The sequence below is a fragment of the Rhamphochromis sp. 'chilingali' genome, assembly GCF_963969265.1.
Source record: "Rhamphochromis sp. 'chilingali' genome assembly, chromosome: 2".
Taxonomy (NCBI): Eukaryota; Metazoa; Chordata; class Actinopteri; order Cichliformes; family Cichlidae; genus Rhamphochromis; species Rhamphochromis sp. 'chilingali'.
In genome coordinates, this window is record NC_137930.1 from 52,920,906 (window position 1) to 52,944,795 (window position 23,890).

At 41.7% G+C, this 23,890-nt stretch overlaps 2 protein-coding genes across 3 annotated transcripts; one reads left to right on the plus strand and one right to left on the minus strand.

The window, feature by feature from the left end:
* Nucleotides 1-788: 788 nt before the first annotated feature.
* LOC308392150 (neuroepithelial cell-transforming gene 1 protein-like) lies at nt 789-9,198 on the plus strand. Its single transcript, XM_080875053.1, has 12 exons — nt 789-1,119; nt 2,630-2,696; nt 3,548-3,607; nt 4,298-4,405; nt 4,486-4,650; nt 4,741-4,803; nt 4,882-4,978; nt 5,077-5,153; nt 6,453-6,710; nt 6,803-6,973; nt 7,065-7,251; nt 8,273-9,198. Exons 1-12 carry the CDS (start codon nt 956-958, stop codon nt 8,605-8,607), a joined length of 1,752 nt encoding a protein of 583 aa, XP_080731179.1. The 5' UTR covers nt 789-955; the 3' UTR covers nt 8,608-9,198.
* On the minus strand, nt 8,752-23,730 carry asb13b (ankyrin repeat and SOCS box containing 13b). Of its 2 annotated transcripts, none has more exons than XM_080875055.1 (6): nt 23,542-23,730; nt 22,694-22,893; nt 22,421-22,571; nt 20,476-20,610; nt 18,105-18,296; nt 8,752-10,628 (listed from the first exon to the last, which is right to left on the minus strand). In XM_080875055.1, exons 1-6 carry the CDS (start codon nt 23,582-23,584, stop codon nt 10,525-10,527), a joined length of 825 nt encoding a protein of 274 aa, XP_080731181.1. In that variant the 5' UTR covers nt 23,585-23,730; the 3' UTR covers nt 8,752-10,524. The 2 variants fall into 2 exon arrangements, with proteins under 2 accessions (XP_080731181.1, XP_080731180.1); XM_080875054.1 differs by lacking the exon at nt 8,752-10,628 and adding an exon at nt 17,530-18,015.
* Between the last annotated feature and the right edge of the window lie 160 nt (nt 23,731-23,890).

Consider the following 23,890-nt stretch of genomic DNA (forward strand, 5'->3'; position numbering starts at 1 on the left):
CCGCACAGCAAGTACGAACCATAGCTGGTGTTATCCGTGTGCTAGCGCTTTGTTCGGCCCAGAAATGTGGCGCCTCAACCAAAAACCCTGACCACGCCCCCTCTCGTGACATCACGCTTGTGTCACTTCCGGTATTTCAGACAATCCCTTTCCGTCAAGGATTTTTAATTTGTTGTGGGCTTTTTGTATTTTGTTGTGGGCTTTTTGTAATTTGTTGTGGGCTTTTTGTATTTTGTTGTGGGCTTTTTGTAATTTGTTGTGGGCTTTTTGTAATTTGTTGTGGGCTTTTTGTATTTTGTTGTGGGCTTTTTGTAATTTGTTGTGGGCTTTTTGTATTTTGTTGTGGGCTTTTTGTAATTTGTTGTGGGCTTTTTGTATTTTGTTGTGGGCTTTTTGTAATTTGTTGTGGGCTTTTTGTAATTTGTTGTGGGCTTTTTGTATTTTGTTGTGGGCTTTTTGTAATTTGTTGTGGGCTTTTTGTATTTTGTTGTGGGCTTTTTGTAATTTGTTGTGGGCTTTTTGTAATTTGTTGTGGGCTTTTTGTATTTTGTTGTGGGCTTTTTGTAATTTGTTGTGGGCTTTTTGTAATTTGTTGTGGGCTTTTTGTAATTTGTTGTGGTTTGTTTTTTATTTGTTGCGGTTTTTTAATTTGTTGCGATTTGCACTTCCCAGCCACCGTAGGTTTTCATTATCTTTCGTTATGAAACGCGGACGAGCTCAGACTGGCTCCTCCCACCTAGTCTAGCAGCGGAGCTCCGAGACGTATCCTGATTGGTCCATTTCCAAGAATCCGCCATATTCAAACTTCCGCCGTGCTGTGTCTTCTGTTGTCATCGATCTTCTGTTTTCTTTGTACGTATAGGGCCAGTTTTCATACGTTTGGTTTTTCTATCTTCCTCGCTTAGTCATAAATAATTTCGGGTATAACTCATCTCACAACGTATAGCCACGGGAAATGGAAGAAAACGAAGAATTTAGCGGAAGCACGACGGAAAACAAAAGACACAAACTTCGCAGGGTGTCATCGAGGACGTCTACGACCAGTATGATCAGCGCTGCGGAGCCCTCGCCTCAAACCTTACGGAGAAACAGCTCTAAGAAGCACGTAGCTACGAAAAGGTGATAGCATAATTATTTATTCGACAGAACTTTTGCAATATAGTACAGTATACTACAGCAAACATTTTATCCATTACCCGGTCGGCCAACTGTGACGGGCAGGGCTGGTATTGTAACTGGCAAAAGGTGCTTTCAAGTGCACCTCGGAAGCCAACCAATCGACTGAAAATACACATATGTCTGCTTATCTTGTTTTAATAAAGAGATAATAAATTTAATTTTTACATGCATATGTGTGTGTGATTTAGGATTTGTACAGTTTCCTGTGCAGTAGACATCATCTTTATATTAGGGCTGTAATAATGTCATCCTCTGTAAAATACATCTTTATTTGTTGTGGGGAGGGAACAAAACTTTGTTTACAGGTTGTTCGTTTCTTTTATTGCAAATTACCATCAAAATACTACAGGTGGAGAGACGTTGTAATCAGACCTGTGCAAAAGTTTGCAAAAAGAACATTATTTGTTGTATCATTTAGGGTTGAATAATTTTTTCAAGTTGAAATTGCAATATGTGCATTTGGTAGACTGCAAAAGCTGCAGTTAGTCTACGCTTTATACAGCACATCTCATTGAGGCTTGCAACATGCACTTTCTGTGAATCTCCAAATTTTTTGACCTTTTTCCTTACGTGGGAGTCATTCTCACCAAACAGAAGTGACCCAAAACAACTGCATATACACCCTCCAACAACATACATGTGGGTTAAGGTTAGCCCACACGAGTTCATGAGGTTACATCTTTTGGTCATAACATTACATTCTAAATATTAAACTGGGCTTAATTAAAAAAAAAACATTCCCCAAATCATTTAAGGCTAATATTATATGTGCATTATAAACACTATATAGATGTTTATGTTATAAAACACTGTTGTTATTTGATCACCCTGCTTTATAATGCTTCGTTTTGATTAGTGTACTGTGGCTTTAATTTGATGGCCATGCACTGCACCTGTATTTGTACTTGCGGACTTTCAAAAAATGCAAACCGTATAATATCAGATACGGATTTCAAAAAATGTGATTGGCTCCAACTGTTTTTTCCCAGAAAGTGGTGACTGTTAACAATGGTTAACGTGATGTCAGTAAATCAGATCTCATGACTCTCAACAAAACTTTTACAGTACTGGTTCTACTCATTCCTCAGAGTCATGAGCACTGTTAGTGGGATTTTGCAGTAGTGGGTGCAGCTGCCCCTTGGCCTTGACCCTGACAGAAACTGTGTAGTTTCATTGTTTTGTCGCCAAAATTGACAAGTAGCACAACAGAACCGCACAGCTCCTTAAATGGCTTTGTTGTGCCTCAGTCATCCCAGAGCACATATTTGAAACATAACTGCAACGTAAAGGGTAACAAAAATGCTTCCATGTTATACTGTAAGCCTCGCATATTGTTGCTGACCATGTTGATAAGATACCAGAAAATGAAAAGCTGCCATTGTGTAACGACCATGCTATAAATGTGTTTTCATTGTGCAAGGCCAAACATGATTTGTTTAATTTCCCACAGACCACCACTGCAGAGAGGCAGCTCCTTCACCTTCCTCACTCCTGGGACTCCGTGGGATTTCAGCCTAGTGAGTTCATGTTTGATATGCAACGGCATCATGTTTTATTACAGCGATCAGGCCCTCACACAATTATCTCTTTGTAAACTGAACAGCTCTCTTGATCCATGTCTTATATGGCTTGTATGGTTTTCCAAAACCTTTGCCTGAGAGGTTTTTTGGTGATTTTATCCAGCATTAAAAATCACGAGCATCACAGTAATAACATTTAAGAAGAAAAAAATCAAGCACACAGTGTGCGTCAGCCCCCCTGGCTTTGTCCGCACCTGCACATTTTACACAGATACCAGATCAGCCAACCACCCTCCAGTGTTTTGATTCTGAAAGGGTTGAACTTTTGTACTGTCCGCGGTTTGAATGCTCGGAAGTAAATGCTCTAGGAGATAAAAGGGAGTGTTACATCCAGACGGAGAAGGGAGACGTTCTGTACCAATATACACGGGGGGGGGGGGGGGGACGACTGTGTTTTTAACATTCAAGAATGTGAAATCAGTTCTAGTAGTTCTCCATAAGGTTTGAGCCTGTAAAAGGCTAGTTCAATTTTTAGTAAAGTTGTGCTGCGGCTTATTTTTACACCTGTCACAAATAATGGAGAAATGCATACTTTTCACCCAAATAATAACACAACATGGACTCATTGTGTGTCGACAGAGAACACTGCCATGGGTAGTCTCCCGTCAAAGTCCCAATCTGAGACAGGAAACCCCCATATACGTATTGCATCTGGTCATGGGTAGCAGGATAACATTTTGGACTGTTGTCGTTGTTATGTTCATATAAGAGATGCTGCTTTAAATCTGTTGTTTAAACACTCATCGGGTCTTTAAAAGTAACCGCTATCTTGTGTTTTGTTGCTGCAGAAAAGAAAGCGCAAAGAGAAGGAGGATGATACCGTCAGCCTGTCCAGCTTCGACCTCAAGGTGAGAGTCGGAAAGCCTCCTTTCTGCACCTGAATGCATCTCTACCATAAACTTTAATCCTTCTGCATGACTCGGGTTGTCATCACAGACAGCCTGAATCATGCAGGCTGAGGATAATCCTGCTATGCCTCAGACCGGCTGAGGAAATAACTGTGAAAGAGTATACAAGCAGTGCGTCTCTTGGTGCTGTGATTGTCATAAATTCAGGGTTCAGTTCAGCACATCACCGTAGCATTTACACTATGTTTCTGTGCTGTAGAAGCAGGAGCAAAGTTCCTCTACTCGGATATTTGAAAGGAAGAGCTGAGAAAGCTGAAATTCTCCCTCAAATGTGTAGGAGAACCGTATGAAGTACAAGAAGAGATCTAACCAAGCAGACACTTTGTTCATGGATATAACTTCTCAGTGTGTGTTTCACTGGAGATCACATAGTCAGACTGTAGATCTAAGTGCAACATAAATACATCTGCACAGCAAACAGTCCTGAGACTAAACTGAAACTGTTAAGAGAGCAGATCAGTTTCATGTCATCCAGGTGTTTTACTGCTGTTGCTAAATAGAGCATTTAAGAAGATAGATGAAAGGAATATGAGTAAATTGTGTGTGAGGCTATTTAAAAATGCCAATAGCTTCAATTATAAATAAATCCTACAGTTTTAGTTTATTATAATTGTATTTTTCTTTTTTTAGGAACCCAGTAACAAGCGTGTCAGATCACTTGCCAAAGTTTCATCCCTCGTCAACTTGATATCTCCTTCAAAGAATGGAGCAGTGCGGCGCTTTGGTCAGACCATCCAGGTGAGCGCTGTGCTGTGACACTTAAAAACAACACTTACCCCGTACCATCTTCAATAACAACAGCCTTTGTTTTTTTGTAGTCAATGTCATCACGTGATACCAAGTCACCAGGGATGTCCCTCAAAGCTGGCAGCAAAGCTTCAGGTCCAACCCCCACGAAACGGAGAAACAGCACGCTGTGGTCGGAGACGCTGGACGTCCATCAGAAGAGCACGTTCTCAACAAAAGAGATCAAGAGACAAGAGGTTGTGCAGCTCAGCCTTAAGTCAGGAGCAGGATCTTAAATGTGCTGAGAGCTGAGAAAGTAACCTCTCCGGCATTTGTTTTATTCTCAGGCAATTTATGAACTGTACAGGGGAGAGCAGGACCTCATCGAAGATCTTCAACTTGCCCGAAAGGTTAGTAGAATATTTGAGTAAAAATAGAAGCTTAATTTCAGCTTCCTTTTTTACTCAAACTGCTGCTTTTGTGTTTAGGCGTACCACGATCCGATGCTAAAGCTTTCCATCATGACAGAGGAGGAGCTGGCTCACATCTTTGGCGACTTGGATGCATATATCCCTCTACACGAAGGTGAGCTCTCGCTAACTTGGATATAAAACTGGAAGCTGTTTGTTTTTCGCTAACAAATGTGTCTCTTTTTTTCTCTCTCTTTTTTTAACATTCTGCAGAGTTATTGGTGAAGCTGACGGAGGGAACTGGCTCTGATGGAACAGTAGCACAGATCGGGCAGATAGTGATAGACTGGGTATGAATACAGTAACATTATCCTGAGAATATACACTCACCTTGATAACACAGATATCTAATCGGCCACTCACTTGGTATCAAATCAGTGCATTTAGCCCAGTAGACACGGTCAAGACGATTTTCAGAAGCACTGCATTGATCACCCAGATGTGACCACTCTGGAGAAGTTTGGAGGTCAGAAGAGAGGGCAAGACTGCTTTGAGCTCATAGGAAGCCAAAAGTAACTTAGCCATTCATTGCAGCTACAGTAAAACCTTGAAGCAGATGGTCTACAACAGCAGAAGACCACACTAGGTGCCAATCCTGTCAGCTAAGAGCAGAAAACTGATCCCAGTTCACACGACTTACCAAAATTAGACATCAGAAGATTGGAAAAATGTTGACCGGTCTGACGAGTCTCAATTTCAAAATAAAAGCATGGATCCATCCTGCCTTGTATCACCGGTTTAGGCTGGTGGTGGTGGTATAATGGTGTTGGAATATTTTTGTGGCACACTTTGGTTGCCTTAGTATCAATTGAACACTGTTTAAACACCACAGCCTACTTGAGTATTGTTGCTGACCATGGCTATCCTTTTATGACTATATGCCCATCCAGCTGGAAAACATGTCAAGTCACACCACAAAGCTCAGATCGGCTCAAATTGGATTCGTTTGACCAGGAGATTATTGTTGTGGATGTGTAGCCAACAAATATGCAGCAACTGTATGATTGTTATCATAAGTGTTTCCAGCACTTTATTAAATCTGTGCTACAAAAGAGCCCATAATTTGTACCTCATTAATTTAGCAGTGAGTGTATTTAGTGGATGTTTATCCTATAAGGCTTTGCCAAGTTAGGACATTTTAATACAAATATTATATTATAAAAATTCTTGCTAAACTCACTAAAGTTAAAATATTATTTGCTAGAATTGGTACTTATTATATCATTTTTTTTAATAGTTGGCTGTACATGACAATAATTTGTATATTTAATGTTGCATGAGTAAATTGGTTGCAGATTCTTATTTAATTTATTCTCTCACTCTAATTTTACCTTTTTTTTTTAACAATAGTCTTCATATGGTGGCAGTAGAGATCACGTTTACTTTAGAACTGATGATGCTGACTGAAACTTCACAGCCTGCCATCAGCTAATATTCATATTTAAGATGCTTTTGAGGAAACTGAAAATCCTTTTAAAAAACTAATCCGACAAGCAGCCTTTGGATATTTTCTTTCTTTTCTTTTTTTTTTTTAACGACATGAAAAGTGCACCGTGTAAATGTTTTGCCTCCGACTGTTTTTCTCTCAGCTGCCCCGTCTGAATGCCTACAAAAACTACTGCAGCAACCAGCTTGCCGCCAAAGCCCTGCTGGACCAGAAAAAGCAGGACAGGCGGGTGCAGGATTTCCTGCAGCGCTGTTTGGAGTCACCCTTCAGCAGGAAGTTGGACCTCTGGAGCTTCCTTGACATCCCTCGTTCACGTCTGGTAAAATACCCGCTGCTGCTGCGAGAGATCCTCAGACACACTCCTCCCGATCACCCAGACGTGACCAGTCTGGAGACAGCAGTACGTTACCTGCGTGCCACATAATCTGGCAATTTGCATGTTTGTTGCAAATAAAATACACCATCATTTTATGATAACTTTTTATTATCCAGATCACTATAATCCAGGAGATCCTGTCCGATATCAACGTGAGAAAGGGGGAGTCTGAGTGCCAGTATTACATTGACAAACTGGAGTTTCTGGACGATAAGCAGCGGGACCCCCTCATAGATAAGTGTAAGACACTTCTGTGTCACGGCGAGCTGAGGAACAAGAGCGGCTCGGTAAGAATGGATGCTTCTTCTCGCTGTTACAGTAGCTGCACGCCGTTCGTGTCGTTTTGAAGTTTCACGCTCTGTTACTGTGCTGCTTCAGAGGCTGCACGTGTTCCTCTTCTCTGAGCTGCTCGTTCTGACTCGGCCGGTGACACGCAACGAGAGGAGCTGCTTCCAGGTGTATCGACAGCCCATCCCTGTTCGAGACTTGGCCATGGAGGACCTGCAGGATGGAGAGATCCGCATGGGCGGGTCCTTCAGAGGGGCTTTCACCAATGGAGAGAAAGGTGGGTTGACTTCTGATGGCTTCAATAATAGACGGGAGTTCATATCAGTGTAAACATGAGGAGTTTTGGGGTTTTAGACCATCAGTTAGACAAAACAATTATAAGATGTCACTTTGGACGCTTTCTTTTTCTGTGCTTAATTTTTGTAGACTAAATTATTAGAAATGCATCTTTTATAGTAAAACTAATACCTTTATAACTGAAAATGTCTTAGTTGTAACTCCACAAATATTCAGCATGCATGGATGCATGAATCCAGTCAGTAGCTGCGTCTTGCTTCTTCTCTCGCCAACTTTCATTTACAAACCTCAGTCATATTCTCCTGCTAGAAGAAGGGGGGGCTTAGTAGTGGTCCACTTCCAAAGTATGCTTTTCGCTAAAATGGTGAAGCCAAGAGCAGCAATACACAGTCACACTAACCTGATATGACCTAATTACACATGTTCATCCTTACGTCAGGTTTTATCCATTTTACCAGTTTTTGATGGGAAATTTTGGACTGATATGTTAAACCACACAACATACTCCAAAAACATCCATTGATGGGCGTTCTTTATTTTTAATTGATATTCTTTTTCATAATTATTAGTGATGTTAATTAATATTTATTTAACAAAATAAATTAACTGGTCTGTAAGTTCAATAAACACTCGAGTTCTCTGGTAATATTTAATAGTTTGGGCTTTACGGGGTTAAAGCACACTGCACACCAGAGTGAACCTGCTGAGTCATGTTATAATTCACACTTGGCTTGCCACGACTGGCGGCCCTTTTTGTATTTGCTCACAAGTTGTCTGTACCATTGTGTTGACTTACTCTTTAGAAGAAACATGCAGAGGAGGTTGGGTGAGGTGGGAGATTATGGATTCTTATAGGACTGGTGTTTATAATGCTGAATGAACTGGCGAAGAATTTTTTTTTTCTTTTTTGAGTGTCATTAAAAAGGATTTTCCAGAATCCTGTAGCTTCAAAGCATCAGTATTATTTTTCTGACTGCCACTTTTATTCTCTTCTTCTCTAGCTAAGAATGTTTTCCGCGTGAGCTCTCTGGATCCTTCTCACGGCCAGACCCACACACTGCATGTGAGTGACGTCTACCACAAGCAGCAGTGGCTCAACTGCCTCCGAACCGCCATGTCCCAACAGCAGGGGGCTCCAGCTAGAGTTCAGCGGGGGGAAACCATCCCAGCAAAAAGCCACTCCTCTGTGTCCTCAACCACAGTCTGTGACGAAGAGGAAAATGAGAACTGTCCTCCTCCTGTCTCTGGCCCCAAACTGAGGCCTCAGACGCTCTCCAAAACCAGACTGGACCAGAAGTTACAGGGATCACTGAAGAGGAAGGAAACTGGAGTGTAGCTATTTAGAGGGTTCCTCTTACATGTATTTGACGTGTGTCCTGTTTAGTCACATTTTTTTTTATCCATCTGCACTGAAAAGGCTTCTCCAATCATCACCGTCCAAATGTTAATCCAACTGTAGCCCTTAAAAATGTGTAATTAGTTTACAAAAAAAAAAAAGCGTGCTATTTGCATATGTGTTTACAGCAGCTGTAAAGCAGAGTTTTCTGTCTTGTTGCTTTGAAAACTTTTTCAGCTTTGGTTTTTGGTTAAGGCTGTTTTTTTTTTTGTTTTTTTAAACCGTCTCTGTCTTGTGCTATGATCAGGATGTGACTGTGTGTCTATAGCACGAGCAACAAGTGTGAAGCTGTCCGTTTTAAGTGTCATCTGTGCCAAGATAAGGGACCAAGAAACTGTCTACCAAGGAAACAAGGCTCAAAGTGTTTCAGATCAGTGTCAAGATAGGGAGCAGAACACGTGTGAGAGCACTGACCACAGATGTATAAAGAATTGTTTTTAAGGGGGAAGGAGGGACATCAAGAATTCATCACATATTCAGAGGAAATTTGTTAATCAAAAAGGAAAAAAATAAAACATTTAGTAAAACTGAGTTTGAGACTTTTTATTGCAGGTTACTAAGATCCTCTTGATTGTACTTTGAGTTCTCAGTCACTTCCCTTTATTGTTAACGGGGCAGTTCAACAGTGTTGCAACACTTTTAAAGCAAACAGAAGCTTAAAAAAACTAGACACTGGTTTCTTTCCAATTAGTGTTCAAAAAACGACTCTTAGCACGTTTGTTCATGTGTTTTTGTTCAAATATATCAAACTGGAAAAGGCGAAATGTAAAAAAAGACAGGTTATGGATAAATCCTTTTGAGTTCAGAGGCAAGTTTGACTTTTGTTTTGTTTTAATTGCTGTGAAATGCCCATCGTAGCTCTTCAGGCCAAATCCAAAAATTGAAAATGACGTCTTTACACACCTGCAAAGCCTGATTTACATGTATGAAAATTTTACCTCAATATCTGTTGTTGCGTTTGTTTTCACTGTAAAACATACAACTGACACAGTGTGACTCTAGATAAGGTGTACGTCAATATTCAGTATTAAACAGTCATCGAAAAGAGCATCACTGCAAAACTTAGATGTATTCATAGCATTCAGGGAAACAAGCGTCAGTACAAAGCGTATTTCAAATATATTGTCATAAAGAGTCAGAGAACAGCTCATCGCATTGCCAACTTCCTCTATCTCGTTAAACCGATTCTTCACTCACTATTTTAAAAACAGGAACCTGAAAGACTTTCTTAAGTTCTTTTTCATTTTTATATGCTCGAAGGATCATTGGAATTTCTGTTGATGGATGTTTTGTTTCAATTCGATTAGACGGCCACACAGCAGCTTTATCTGCAGACATTTTACTTCCACTAAAACCCTTGGGGGGCCTCTTATACAGCTTTTGATCAGTAGTATTTATAGCTGATAATGTGTCACCAGCATGAGATGCTTCACCACAGCCTAACCGAAACCCTCTTCCTCAAAGATGCTTACAACTGCCAATGTTGAGCGTCATGTACTCTTTCTGGGAGAGTTATGAAAGCAGGAGTCTGCGCAAAGCTTAAGGATAAGCTGTCACGCCTCCTTTTATTTGACTTGACCGTTGCCCTGATAACACAAGCCTACACGGCAAACACCTGCTTCCCCTTGAACACAGCTGCTGAGGTTTGGGTAAGATAAAATGGCCGGCTTGGGGAAGTGGAAAAAGTTTTGAATGCTCAGGACTAAACCTTTCATTAAATAATGACTCACTGTTAACTGTCTGCTGAAGGTAAAAGGATATCCACAGCTTTAGGGGGTCATTGTATTAATCTTTATTAAGTCGCAATTAAGAAAAACCGGTCTGACTGAACTAACACTCAAATGTTTGTTCAAATCTTTAAGCACACAGATTGAACATTAACAGTCCAGGTTGGAAAAAACTGTACAGCGAGAACAGGGGATGTTTCCTGCAACCGTTTATAACTTGCACATTTCCTCCTCCTAAAAAAAAAATAAAAATGCATCAGTTTCAGTTTATGACGAGATTCACAAGCCCTCTTCTGATCGCGCTACAACATTACAAATTGGGTTGAGGTCACGACTCTGGTTTGTTCGTTCCAAAACATGAATTTCTTCTTTTGCAACCCTTCTGCTGTCCATTCATTTGTGTGCTCCGCCGGTTTTATGTCAGGTATTGCTGCCCTTATAGTCACCATTCATTGTTCCCCCCAGTTTCAGTGCATTCATGCATCAGGAAAGCAAATAAGCTCAAACCCTGATGGTTCCTCTGCCATGCTTCCCAGTAAGTATAACGTACATATGTTCAAAGAATACCTGATGCTTTCCAGATCATCCAGTTAGCCTTTGATCTTAGGCGGCACCGTTTTGGTTTATGTTTTCTTATTTTCGTTCTATTACCTGATTATTATTTGGTATTTTTTGCTATTGCAATGTTCTCCTGTCACTTTGGCTGCTTCATCACCTTTTTCAGGACTACGTGTCTTTTTGTTGGTATAATCTTTGCAAGATGTTAGTTCCCAGGGAGAGCAGTAACACCTTATGAATGAGACATTGTGTCTTAATGCAGACTGATGGACATCCTGGACTGGGCTCTAGAATTGCTTTTGTATTCTTTTCTGAGCTTTATGAACCTCTAAAATGGTTCTTCTGAGGTCCTGTGAAAGTTGTGCTTGAGGCAAGGTTCCAACCAATTCATCTTTTGGTCACAAATTCATTCATATGCACTTTCAAACCCAGACTCTTATTCTTATTATTCAGTGTGATAAAATAAAAATAAAAAATAAAAAAACCCAAACACATCTATTAATGTGTCTTGGATGAAGATCAGACCACATTTATTAATAATCAGAGTAGAAATGCAGCTGATTCTAAAGGGTTCACAAAAACGTTTCTTCTAATCCTGTCGCTTAACTTTGGAACTATCAGTTCTGGATTCAGAAGACCGTGACAGCTCACTAAACGTCATCACCATCATGCAGTTGTTGGCGTGTGTTGACCATCTCCAGAGTGAAGAACATGCTGGTATTGTTGAGCAGAAAGAAACCAATTTTGCAGGTTACTGTACTCTCTTAAGTTAGAGAGTAAACTTACAAAAACAAGGCACGTCCAGCCAGGAAGAAGCTGTGGTGTCACGGCGAGCTTAAAATACTCAAACTGTGGGTAAGGACATTAATTCGCATTGACACTTTGGCCCTAACTGAGCTGTCTCCAGATGCACTGAGGTTACAGTTAACGTTTTGGTTTTTCTTTTCACTTCCTGCTCACTGTTTGCATGTTTGGTTGCTAACATCTCTCCATCTCACGGCAATTGTTCTAGTTTTTCCACATTCTGGTTTTTACATCCTCCAGATGAACGTTCACATGTCATCTTTGTTGTTAGTAATATATATTTGTTTATCACTGACGACCAAACTTTCCACCAAGCAAGTTGTGACTACACCAGCTGAGTTTTTGGCTCAGTCCACAGACAACATACTTTGTATTTGTACTAATCTTTGCTGTAAAAACAGTTGGTTAAAAAAAAAAAAAAAAAAAAAGGAAGGATTTTACAGTGAATATTAGCTGCTTTGTACTTGTTACCCATGCTGCTCTGTAACACAAGCTCATGTTCAGTCATGCTTTAGTGCAAGTCAGGCATAATGAATGCTTTTATTGTCTGAGCGTAGGTGTAGGTTTCAGGTTCATTTCAGGCTGCTTTTCTAGTCTTCACCAGAATAAAAACCATGTTATCAGAGCAACCCTTCAGAAGGGCTGCAGAGAGGACTTTTCCTTTGTGCTTTATGGTCACATTTAATCATTCACTTTTTGTCCCACCCTAGAGTCTGACTGACTTAAAGGGATAGGGTGCTATTCGAACGATTGCTGTCCAACCACCTACACGTTGTTTATCTGCAGTTGTGCCATTTTGAAAGGACGTGTTTTGGTTGAGCCCATTTTAAACAGTTTTGCACATAAACCAATAAACTGCCATTAAGAAAATATGTCTTTCAAAAAGTTTCCATGTTAAGATACCAATGATGTACTTGAGTCTGCTATGTGACTGAAAGATGCAATCTACACTCAACAAAAATATAAACGCAACACCTTTGTTACTGCTCCCATTCCCCATGGGATGGACGTAGAGACCTAAAATTCATTCCAGATACACAATATAACCATCCCTCCCAAACAGTGGTCACAAATCAGTCCAAATGTGTGGTAGTGGGCACATCTGCTATATTGAGATAATCCATCCCACCTCACAGGTGTGCCACATCAGGATGCTGATCTGACATCATGAGTAGTGCACAGGTGTACCTCAGACTGCCCACAACAAAAGGCCACCCTGGAATGTGCAGTTTTGTCTCACAGCAAAATGCCACAGATGCCACAAGCAATGAGGGAGCGTGCAATTGGCATGCTGACAGCAGGAATGTCAACCAGATCTGTCGCCTGTGCATTGAATGTTCATTTCTCAACCATGAGCCGTCTCCACAGGCGTTTCAGAGAATATGGCAGCACATCCAACCGGCCTCACAACCGCAGACCTCGTGTAACCACACCAGCCCAGGACCTCCACATCCAGCAGGTTCACCTCCAAGATCGTCTGAGACCAGCCACCCAGACAGCTGCTGGAACAATTGGTTTGCACAACCAAACGTCCCTGAGACGGTTTCTGACAGTTTGTGCAGAAATTGTTTGGTTGTGCAAACTGTCAGAAACCGTCTCAGGGACGTTTGGTTGTGCAAACCAATTGTTCCAGCAGCTGTCTGGGTGGCTGGTCTCAGACGATCTTGGAGGTGAACCTGCTGGATGTGGAGGTCCTGGGCTGGTGTGGTTACACGAGGTCTGCGGTTGTGAGGCCGGTTGGATGTGCTGCCATATTCTCTGAAACGCCTGTGGAGACGGCTCATGGTTGAGAAATGAACATTCAATGCACAGGCGACAGATCTGGTTGACATTCCTGCTGTCAGCATGCCAATTGCACGCTCCCTCATTGCTTGTGGCATCTGTGGCATTTTGCTGTGAGACAAAACTGCACATTCCAGGGTGGCCTTTTGTTGTGGGCAGTCTGAGGTACACCTGTGCACTACTCATGATGTCAGATCAGCATCCTGATGTGGCACACCTGTGAGGTGGGATGGATTATCTCAATATAGCAGATGTGCCCACTACCACACATTTGGACTGATTTGTGACCACTGTTTGGGAGGGATGGTTATATTGTGTATCTGGAATGAATTTTAGGTCTCTACGTCCATCCCATGGGGAATGGGAGCAGTAACAAAGGTGTTGCGTTTATATTTTTGTTGAGTGTATATACAGGGAGTGCAGAATTATTAGGCAAATGAGTATTTTGTCCACATCATCCTCTTCATGCATGTTGTCTTACTCCAAGCTGTATAGCCTCGAAAGCCTACTACCAATTAAGCATATTAGGTGATGTGCATCTCTGTAATGAGAAGGGGTGTGGTCTAATGACATCAACACCCTATATCAGGTGTGCATAATTATTAGGCAACATCCTTTCCTTTGGCAAAATGGGTCAAAAGAAGGACTTGACAGGCTCGGAAAAGTCAAAAATGGTGAGATATCTTGCAGAGGGATGCAGCAGTCTCAAAATTGCAAAGCGCCTGAAGCGTGATCATCGAACAATCAAGCGTTTCATTCAAAATAGTCAACAGGGTCGCAAGAAGCGTGTGGAAAAACTAAGGCGCAAAATAACTGCCCATGAACTGAGAAAAGTCAAGCGTGCAGCTGCCAAGATGCCACTTGCCACCAGTTTGGCCATATTTCAGAGCTGCAACATCACTGGAGTGCCCAAAAGCACAAGGTGTGCAATACTCAGAGACATGGCCAAGGTAAGAAAGGCTGAAAGACGACCACCACTGAACAAGACACACAAGCTGAAACGTCAAGACTGGGCCAAGAAATATCTCAAGACTGGTTTTTCTAAGGTTTTATGGACTGATGAAATGAGAGTGAGTCTTTTTTTTTTCTTTTTTTTTTTGTGTCCCGTTTGGATCTTTAGCCATCAGAATTGTTGTCTTAAGGCCAAGAAAGATGCCAAGCGGATTTATTTTACCAAGTGGATCATCATGGCCTTGCCATATTGGTCCATTTGATTGACCTTTATTATAATTATGAATTTATTTTATTTTCAGTTCCTACAAACGGGACAGACATGACTGGGGGATAGGACAGGGAGAAAGAATGAAAGAAAGAGAGGGAGAGAAAGAAAACCAAAGGGGAGAAGAGACAGTGAGAAGGGGGGGAAGAAAGGAAAAGAAACAAAAAAAAAACAAAAACAAAAACAAAAAAAAACACCTGGGTCACCTGTATGGAGAAAAAAAACAGAAGAGAAAGCAAACAACAAAGAGCAACATAATAAAAAAAACGGCACCATCACAATAAACTAGCTAGCAGTAGATATCAGTAGATACTAAATAATAAACGATATTGTGCAGCACGCAAGATAGACAGCGCACAATGTGCTTTGAGGCAGCAGCCAAGAAAGCTGTAGTCCGCGTCTGTGAACACCCGTGTGTACACCTGTGTGGATCAGCATGCTTGCATTCCAAAGGTTTCTCCATGTAACGATCTGCTAGGGAGTGTGGGGGGGCCACAGCCCCGTCCTCCAGGGTATGAAGCAGGTATGGAGGAGATCAAAACTCCAGACATCCAGAGGCCCCCAGAACACAAGAGACCAAGGAAGACCAACAGAGGGGCAGCCGCGCCACTGTCCCAGTAAGAGCTGAGGAGAGTCCCAGATGAGGGCTCACTCAGCAGCCGCGGAGCAGAAGCCAGGGGGAGTTGCAGTGACGCGCCCGTGAGCTCCGCCGGCAGCCAGCTGTGCCTGAGTGACCGAGCCCCAGGCCGAGAGGCCGGGGGCACCCCGCCTCCGAAGTGGCCCGAGCGAGCCCCAGGCTCCAGGCCCCGATAAGCGGCCGCCAAGGAGTGAGCCGGTGTGTACCCGGACGCCCACCCCCAGACACAAAGAACCACCAACGCACCGACACCTGAGGGAGTCCGCCACTGGCAGGGGAAGTGGTGGTGGGTGGAGATAGGCCTCCAAACCTTGAGAGTGAGTCTTGATGGGCCAGATGGATGGGCCCGTGGCTGGATTGGTAAAGGGCAGAGAGCTCCAGTCCGACTCAGACGCCAGCAAGGTGGAGGTGGAGTACTGGTTTGGGCTGGTATCATCAAAGATGAGCTTGTGGGGCCTTTTCGGGTTGAGGATGGAGTCAAGCTCAACTCCCAGTCCTACTGCCAGTTTCTGGAAGACACCTTCTTCAAGCAGTGGTACAGGAAGAAGTCTGCATCCTTCAAGAAAAACATGATTTTCATGCAGGACAATGCTCCATCACACGCGTCCAAGTACTCCACAGCGTGGCTGGCAAGAAAAGGTATAAAAGAAGAAAAACTAATGACATGGCCTCCTTGTTCACCTGATCTGAACCGCATTGAGAACCTGTGGTCCATCATCAAATGTGAGATTTACAAGGAGGGAAAACAGTACACCTCTCTGAACAGTGTCTGGGAGGCTGTGGTTGCTGCTGCACGCAATGTTGATGGTGAACAGATCAAAACACTGACAGAATCCATGGATGGCAGGCTTTTGAGTGTCCTTGCAAAGAAAGGTGGCTATATTGGTCGCTGATTTGTTTTTGTTTTGTTTTTGAATGTCAGAAATGTATATTTGTGAATGTGGAGATGTTATATTGGTTTCACTGGTAAAAATAAATAATTGAAATGGGTATATATTTGTTTTTTGTTAAGTTGCCTAATAATTATGCACAGTAATAGTCACCTGCACACACAGATATCCCCCTAAAATAGCTAAAACTAAAAACTACTTCCAAAAACATTCAGCTTTGATATTAATGAGTTTTTTGGGATCATTGAGAACATGGTTGTTGTTCAATAATAAAATTATTCCTCAAAAATACAACTTGCCTAATAATTCTGCACTCCCTGTATAACCTTTCACAATATTAGTTCCTGAAAACGCAATTTCAGATCATTTCCAGCTAAGCATTGCCAACTGGTGAAGCTTGGTTCCCAAACCCATTAGGGAACTATAGGGGTTTGTTGTTGTTTTTTCAAGTGGATGTTTTTTAAGTTGTTTTTTTTCCAGTGGAACTTTCCATTCATTTCACGCAGTCTGTCAATTCCTAAAGGAAATGAAGTACCTGTAAATCTAAAACAGTTTTGTGGGTGTTTAAAAAAAAATTTTTTTTAAATGACGCTTGAAGTCCAATTAAAACAACACCAAGTTATTTTTAAATTCATGTGGTAGTCATCTGGTATTTATTTACACAGATTTGATAGAGGTAGAACCATCTGTATTATGTACAAATTTACATTAAAAATAAATACTTGTCATCTCAAACTCCACAAAGCAAACGGTGTTATATCAACACAAATTATTCCAAGAAATGTGAAATGATGAGTGGTGCTCCCAAAGCCTCTGAATACACACAGGTGCGCTCCGATACTGATACCATTTCAGGACTTGGTATCAGTATGGGGTGGGGGTTGGGGGGGGGGGGGGGGGGGGGGGGGGAGTACATGAATTCAAAACTACTAATAATGGATATTAAAAGGTGGAACTTGGCCTGTTGCAACAAATACACACCGGGAATGTGCCAGACAAGTCGGCACACACCACCACAGTTCTCAAAGGACATCTAAAATATGGAAACCCCCTGTGTAAGGTTGACACTTGCTGTGCATGGCCTTAAAAGGCAAAAATTAATCTTTCGGTCTTCGCACAGAGCAGCAAATTGCTTGCCTAAATTGTGCACAACCTACCAAGGAACAAAGCCCTAAACACTAGAAGGTGCGGAGATTTTTCTCGGTATTGGGTGGAGCAAATTAGAGGAAAAGGGCATTTAAAAAAAAAAAAACATTTGACCTAACATTCATTTGATGCAGAGGCTAAGGTTTGCCAACTACGTCAAACGTCAAGGCTAAATACTGCAGGGTTTTCTTTCCGTTTGTCAGAATAATTTGTTGCTGTAGCTATGACCTTAAAAAAAAAAAAAAATCCCATTTTCAGTTTGCTTAGACAAAAAGTCATTGTATTTAACTGAAAAAAATAAAATAAAATAAAAATCTATACACCCATCTAGTTTGGGAAATGTTAAGACATCTGTGTGGTATCACTGTCAGCTCAAACATCCTGTCACATGATTTTCAGAAGAAAGGGCCACAGGAACAGCCGTTGCAACCAGCGATTAAATTTCAATGACTGGAGCCGGAATGTAAGACAGGAAGCTTATGATACGATTAGGCAAGTCCAGCCTAGAAACAACTTTATGCGCTCTTGTGCCGAGAATCCTCCTCACTGCCACCCTGCTGATCTGCTGTAAACTCAGGGGGTATTCTAAGACAGAAAAAGCCATCTCAAGTTATGCGTCACTAGTGTTCTTGATGGACTAAAATAAACAGGATGTACTCTAGGTGGATACTCACTCTCAAAGAACTCGAGGCAGAGATACGATGGGGATCCCAGAGTGGTGTAGTGGATAGGTTTCTTGTTCAGGTTATCCGTGGCGTACACATTCCCCCCAAACTCCACAAGCAACTCAATCAAATCTGTGTTTTTTGCCTTGGCTGCGTGATGAAGAGCTGTCTCGTGGAGCTTGGCAGCATTCACGTTTGCCCCTTTCAAAAAGGAAAACAAACTTCTAAGAGAGAGGAAAGCGCTGCTGATGCCCAAGGTTGTGTTTTTAATAGAAATTATAAACATCATAATCACTTTATAAAGCAAGAAATATATTTGACACCAAATATTACAGTAAAAAAATATATTATATACATATATCCTGGTAATGGCTGCAGGTCCTTTTCAGTAAGTCCATTACTATCAATGCTGTTTGCTGACCTTTTTAGCCTAAATGTATTATAAAAAAAACCGACTTGAGCTAGCTCTCTGTACAGATAAGAGAGGAAGCTTCAGATCCAGTGGGGTATGCTTGTAGCTGCTACTACTGACAGACGTTGGAACAGTGAAACTGTGGATGGATCCACTGATACAATTATTAATAGAGGATACTGAAAGACGAGGTCCACGCTCAAAGTCTAAAGTGCTACGCATAACAATGAAGAGAAGTCAACTTCCTGTGTTTAGATGTTTAGAAATACGTGTCCTGTTTGTGGTTAAGCTGTGAAGGTAAAACTTGACTGTACAGAAAATTATTTTTCGTCTTATTCAGAAAAAGTTTAAAAATGCCATTTTAAGTTTTAGACTGAGAGTTACATACATGCCATGTACAAGAGATTTTATTATGGAACAAGCCATGATATCATGGTTATAATAATGCTGTCATTACTAAGTAATGCAGCATGTTTTGTTTCTGCTCTAAAAACAGCTTATTAGTCCTTTTCCTTTTTTAAAGAAGCACAGATAAGACAGCATATCACACTAAATTATCTCTAATCCATGATGACTGAATAGTACATCATAACTGTAAATTTCATTAGCCGTGGTGCGCAGAGGAAACGCCAGATATCCTTTTCAGTGATTTGAATTCGCTTAATCTTAATATCGACAAGATATGCAGTCACACGAACCTTGTTATGGACAGGCAGCCAGTCAGCTCATTTTTACAGAGAGGCAACTATACTAAAGTAATAATACATCAAGAGCAAACAAAGTAGCTGTGTGAGCTAAAAATCTGATGGTAATTTATTGCATTGATAAATCCATCAAGTTCAAAACAATCTCCAACAACACTGGCTGAAATGCAAACCCAAACCGTGACACAGCCTCCACCGTGTTTTACAGATGGTTGTAGACACTGTCATGCCTCTCTCCTGACCTCCTCTGTATATGTTCATGATTCAAACCAAAAATTACCAATTTGGAATTATCACTCCATAAGACTTGTTGCCCCCAATTTGAAAAAATTGATCACCTGAAAGGCCAGATGCATCTCTCACATCCGAAATACTATATTATGTCTGTCAAACTTTTATCTTTAGCATTTGACACAGATTCGTTTTACCCAACAATGTGCCAGTAACAAAGTCCTTAAAGATACCAAAGTTTTCAGGGCTAACTGGACACTGTTTCGTCTTTTTTACGCTTGAATGATTCATAGTGTTCAGTGGTTTAAGCAAGAAAATATTCCCATAAAAAAGGTCAGACACAAGGACTGGGCTGAATATGAGTGAAAAAGCAACCAATATCCAAAGAAACACTTTGAAAGGTCTTTGGCAAGCCTGGAGAACTATTGTTTAAGACCACTTTACAAAAAGATAGTACACGAATATCCGCCTAATTGGCAGAAAAATATAAAGAAATAAGGAATAGCCCAAGACTTAGTCACATTAACGAATTTCATTAAACTAATGTGTAAGAGAGAGTTGCAGTCCCAGTGGTGTTTAATGGTCTGCGAGTAAAGAATAAATATAAAAATAGAATCCAAACACTGGCTTAATCTGTGCAAATGTGATATAAAGTCCATAAGTACAAAGAGGTGCTCTGTTGTAGAACGACAGATTACTGCTAAAGCTACAGAACCTTAAAAATAACTGGAAAAATGTCAAGAAATAAAGTTGGATTCAATAATCTATACTCATTATAGATTTTGTGAATCCATCAGGGAAACAAAAAAAGATATACCATAAAATAAAGTAAAAATTACAAAATTTAGGCCCTCCTACTATATGAGCACACAGGTCTGATTGATGAATCTTCCACTAATGTGATGCTATTCTCAGAGAATTCAGGTTCACAGGTTAAGTTAGCATGGCGATATAACCTGGTAATAAGTGAACCACCCTGAAATTTCCCTGAAAAGCTCAAATCCTGCTTTGTGGTACAGGCTTCTGGACTCACCTGCGTTGAGGAGAACTTTGGCGCAGTCATAATGTTGCCTGGCACAGGCTACATGGAGCGGTGTCCCATAGTGGCAGTCATGGGCCTCCATGTGAGCTCCTTGATTGATCATGAGCTGAACACAATCTGAATTCCCTGATATTTACAAAAAAAACAAACACAGAAAATAACTAATTCCAGTTGTATAAACCTAAAAAGTTCTGCAGTTGAGCAAATGTTGGCGATGCAGGTAGGTACATTTGGAATTTTTGGCAGCAATAATTATTAGTATCAGAAGAATTAGTCCTTTTCGGTGTCCCTCTCAATGCATTTGTAACCATGTGTAATGCCATTAAGAGAATCACAGCTGGACTTTAAGAACTTTTTTCTTATAAATATTAAGCTGAAAATAGTTGTGAAACTCAAGGTGACAGTCTGTAAGTGGTTTGTTCTGCATCCTTCCATCTTTCTACAGAGAACCTGAAGGTCGGCACAAAGACTTTTTTCCCAGGACTGCTTTCCAAATAATTTTGTCCTACATGTTCCAGTCATTCCGATCCATATGAACTATATATCTTTAACAGGTGAAGCTGTGCATGCATACGGTTATCTTTTTGACTTGGGCTGTGTGGTGTGCTATCTGAAGCTTTGGTGATTCTATGACAGATGGACCGGGAACATAGTAAATTCCACAAGAACAAAAAAATAAACAAACAAACATCTCTGTGTCACTTTTGTAGTCATTATTGTAAAACGAGTATGTCACAAACCAAGCACCAAGCCCCAGGCCCTGGATGCAGTTTCAGTCACGTAGACATTTACATCATTGCAAAGCTGCGCCCACAATCACCGTCTGTCTTAACACTGGTCAGCGAGAGTCGGTGAACCTGCTCGTCTAGTTTTTTGGTTTTTTGTTTTAAATACAATGGAGAGGATTTGTGCAGGTGGAGCTACAGCTTTAAGTACACTGATTCCCATTGTATTCACCACCGGAGCCATAAAGGTCTCTGTTACAATACAGCTGCACTGTTTCTCCACTAGAGAGACCATCTTGCCAAAAGTGTTGGCTCATCTGCCTTCACACCCAATTTGAATTCGAGTTACATCCCGTTCCTAATCCATGGGGTTTAATATAATGTCAGCCCACCCTTTGCAGCTATAACCATTCAAGTCTTCTGGGAAAGCTTTCCATAAGGTTTAGGTGTCTATGGGAACTTTTGACCATTCTTCCAGAAGTGCATTTGTGAGAGACACATGAAGCCTGGCTCACTGTCTCCACTCGAATTCTTCCCAAATGCCTTTTATCATGTTGAGGTCAGGACTCTGTACAGACCAGTCAAGTTCTTCCACGCCAAACTGGCTCATTCATGTCTTTATGGACCTTGCTTTGCGCACTGGTGCGCAGTCATGTCGCAACAGGTAGGGCCGACACCCAACTGGGGTCGAAAACCATTGCATGAAGCTCTCTACACCATGTTCTTGAGCTAATCTGAAGAACACATGAAATTTGGAGGTCTATAGCGACTGACTCTGCAGAAAGTTGCCGACCTCTGCGCACTATGCGCTTCAGCATCCGCTGACCCTGCTCTGCGATTTTTACGGGCCTTACCACTTTGTGGCTGAGTTGCTTCCACTTATTTATTATACCACTACAGTTGACTGCTGAATGTTTGGTAGCGAGGATATTTCACGATTGGACTTGTTGCACAGGTGGCATCCTATCAGGGTGCCACACTCAAATTCACTGAGCTCCTGAGAGTGACCCATTCTTTCACAAATGTTTATAGAAGCAGTCTGCATGCCTAGCTTCTTGATTTTATACACCTATGACCACGAAAGTGATTGGAACACCTGAATTCAATGATTTTGAAGGGTGACTGAATACATTTGGCAGTATAGTGTATTTTAATCAACTGACATGGCTTAAAATATGATTATGCACAATGTTGTGTTGGAAAACACACACCTCCCATGCAGGCTTCATGAAGAGGTGAGAAGGTGAACAGGGGAGGATTTACAGTTGCTCCATACTCCAGCAGCAGCTTGACGCAATCCAGACTTCCAGCTGCACACGCATCACACAGCGGCGTGCTACCATCGATGTTACGAGCATCCACCTGAAGGACAGGGCCGTAATGACAGCACACATGCACCATGTTGAGCTACCACCTAAGCCACCAACTGTGCTTGATTCTCTAGTGATGTGCCGAAGTCAGGTAGCACCACAAAACCTCCTCACCTGTGCGCCAGCATCCAGCAGCAGTCTAACACACTGGGCCTGTCCCTGTATACAGGCCTCGTGCAGGGGGGTGATGGAGTCCACAGCCACTATGTTAACTGCGGCACCTCCCTCGATCAGCTGCTGCAACTGGAAGGCCCTGCCTTGTGCAGCAGCCTCGTGCACTGCTGACCGGTCTGTCCAGAATCCAAGGCCGTGTGCTGCAAAGATGTGAAACCAAACAAAACCTAAGAGCATCTATTCACAGTCAAGGGAAGGGGGTTGAGGGGATGTATGAGCGTTTATACTACTTCTTTCTAAAAGAAAAGCCAGAGTGTTTCTTCTCCTCATAAAACATGCAGCTCTTAATCCCATGTCAAGACAACTTTGTATAGAGTTACCCATTAAATAACATAAAGGGATGACAAATGCGCAGAAAGGAGAAGAGGTTTGGGAACATGACAAAGTGGGAGAAAGTGGTTTCGCACAACCTAAACACAAATGACACTAGTGCTCTGCACGTGTGCAGCAGGGCCCAACCCACCTGAATAGCACATGTATTTGTCTTACATGGTGTGAGGTGTGCGATCCACTGCTGAACTAGTTGCACAACAGGCAGTTCAATGCCTGCTGGTTTCAGCAACGAGCTTAAAGCGCGACGTCATGCTCTCAGACGAACGTCAACCAGTTTAAGATACCATGCTGGCTTAAGGCTAGCCTTAATCAGTATCGTCAAAGAAAGATGAAAGGAGGGCAATGAAAAGCTAATAAATCTAGGATCTGCTGGCATCATCGGGAAAATAACCGCCAGACTCCTTATTGAAACGGCTGTCTCGGTTACTGTTAGTCACCAACTCTAAGCTACTTACCGATTTCTCCATACAAGGACGGTCTGGCCCGTGTGATCTCCATTTCATGTTCCTGTTTTTGTCTCTCTCAGCAACGCAGATTTAGCCGAGCATGGTTTTCATTTTGAAGCAAAGCAACAAAAATCGAAAGGACTGCATTACTACGAGTACTACCACACACACCGTGCAACCCTGTGCAGAGTCTGAGCAGCTGAGGTTTCGCCTAAATAAACAACGCCGGGGAATTCTGGGATATGTAGGCGAAGGGTTATGATTATTACAGATAAATGAAAATAATAAAGGACACACACACACACATTTATATATGTATATATAAAAATAAATATATATTGTATATGTTGTGGTTCTT

What these genes read in the sequence shown, in the direction of transcription:
- asb13b (XM_080875054.1), bottom strand. Translation starts at nt 23,584, where the DNA reads ATGGAGATCACACGGGCCAGACCGTCCTTGTATGGAGAAATCG. An exon ending in CAAAGTTCTCCTCAACGCAG is followed by an intron (nt 18,297 to 20,475) that starts GTGAGTCCAGAA and finishes CCTTTTTGAAAG; the next exon opens with GGGCAAACGTGAATGCTGCC. An exon ending in CTGCCTCGAGTTCTTTGAGA is followed by an intron (nt 18,016 to 18,104) that starts GTGAGTATCCAC and finishes TTTCTGTCTTAG; the next exon opens with AATACCCCCTGAGTTTACAG.
- LOC308392150 (XM_080875053.1), top strand. Translation starts at nt 956, where the DNA reads ATGGAAGAAAACGAAGAATTTAGCGGAAGCACGACGGAAAACAAAAGA. An exon ending in ATATATCCCTCTACACGAAG is followed by an intron (nt 4,979 to 5,076) that starts GTGAGCTCTCGC and finishes AACATTCTGCAG; the next exon opens with AGTTATTGGTGAAGCTGACG. An exon ending in GGCAGATAGTGATAGACTGG is followed by an intron (nt 5,154 to 6,452) that starts GTATGAATACAG and finishes TTTTTCTCTCAG; the next exon opens with CTGCCCCGTCTGAATGCCTA.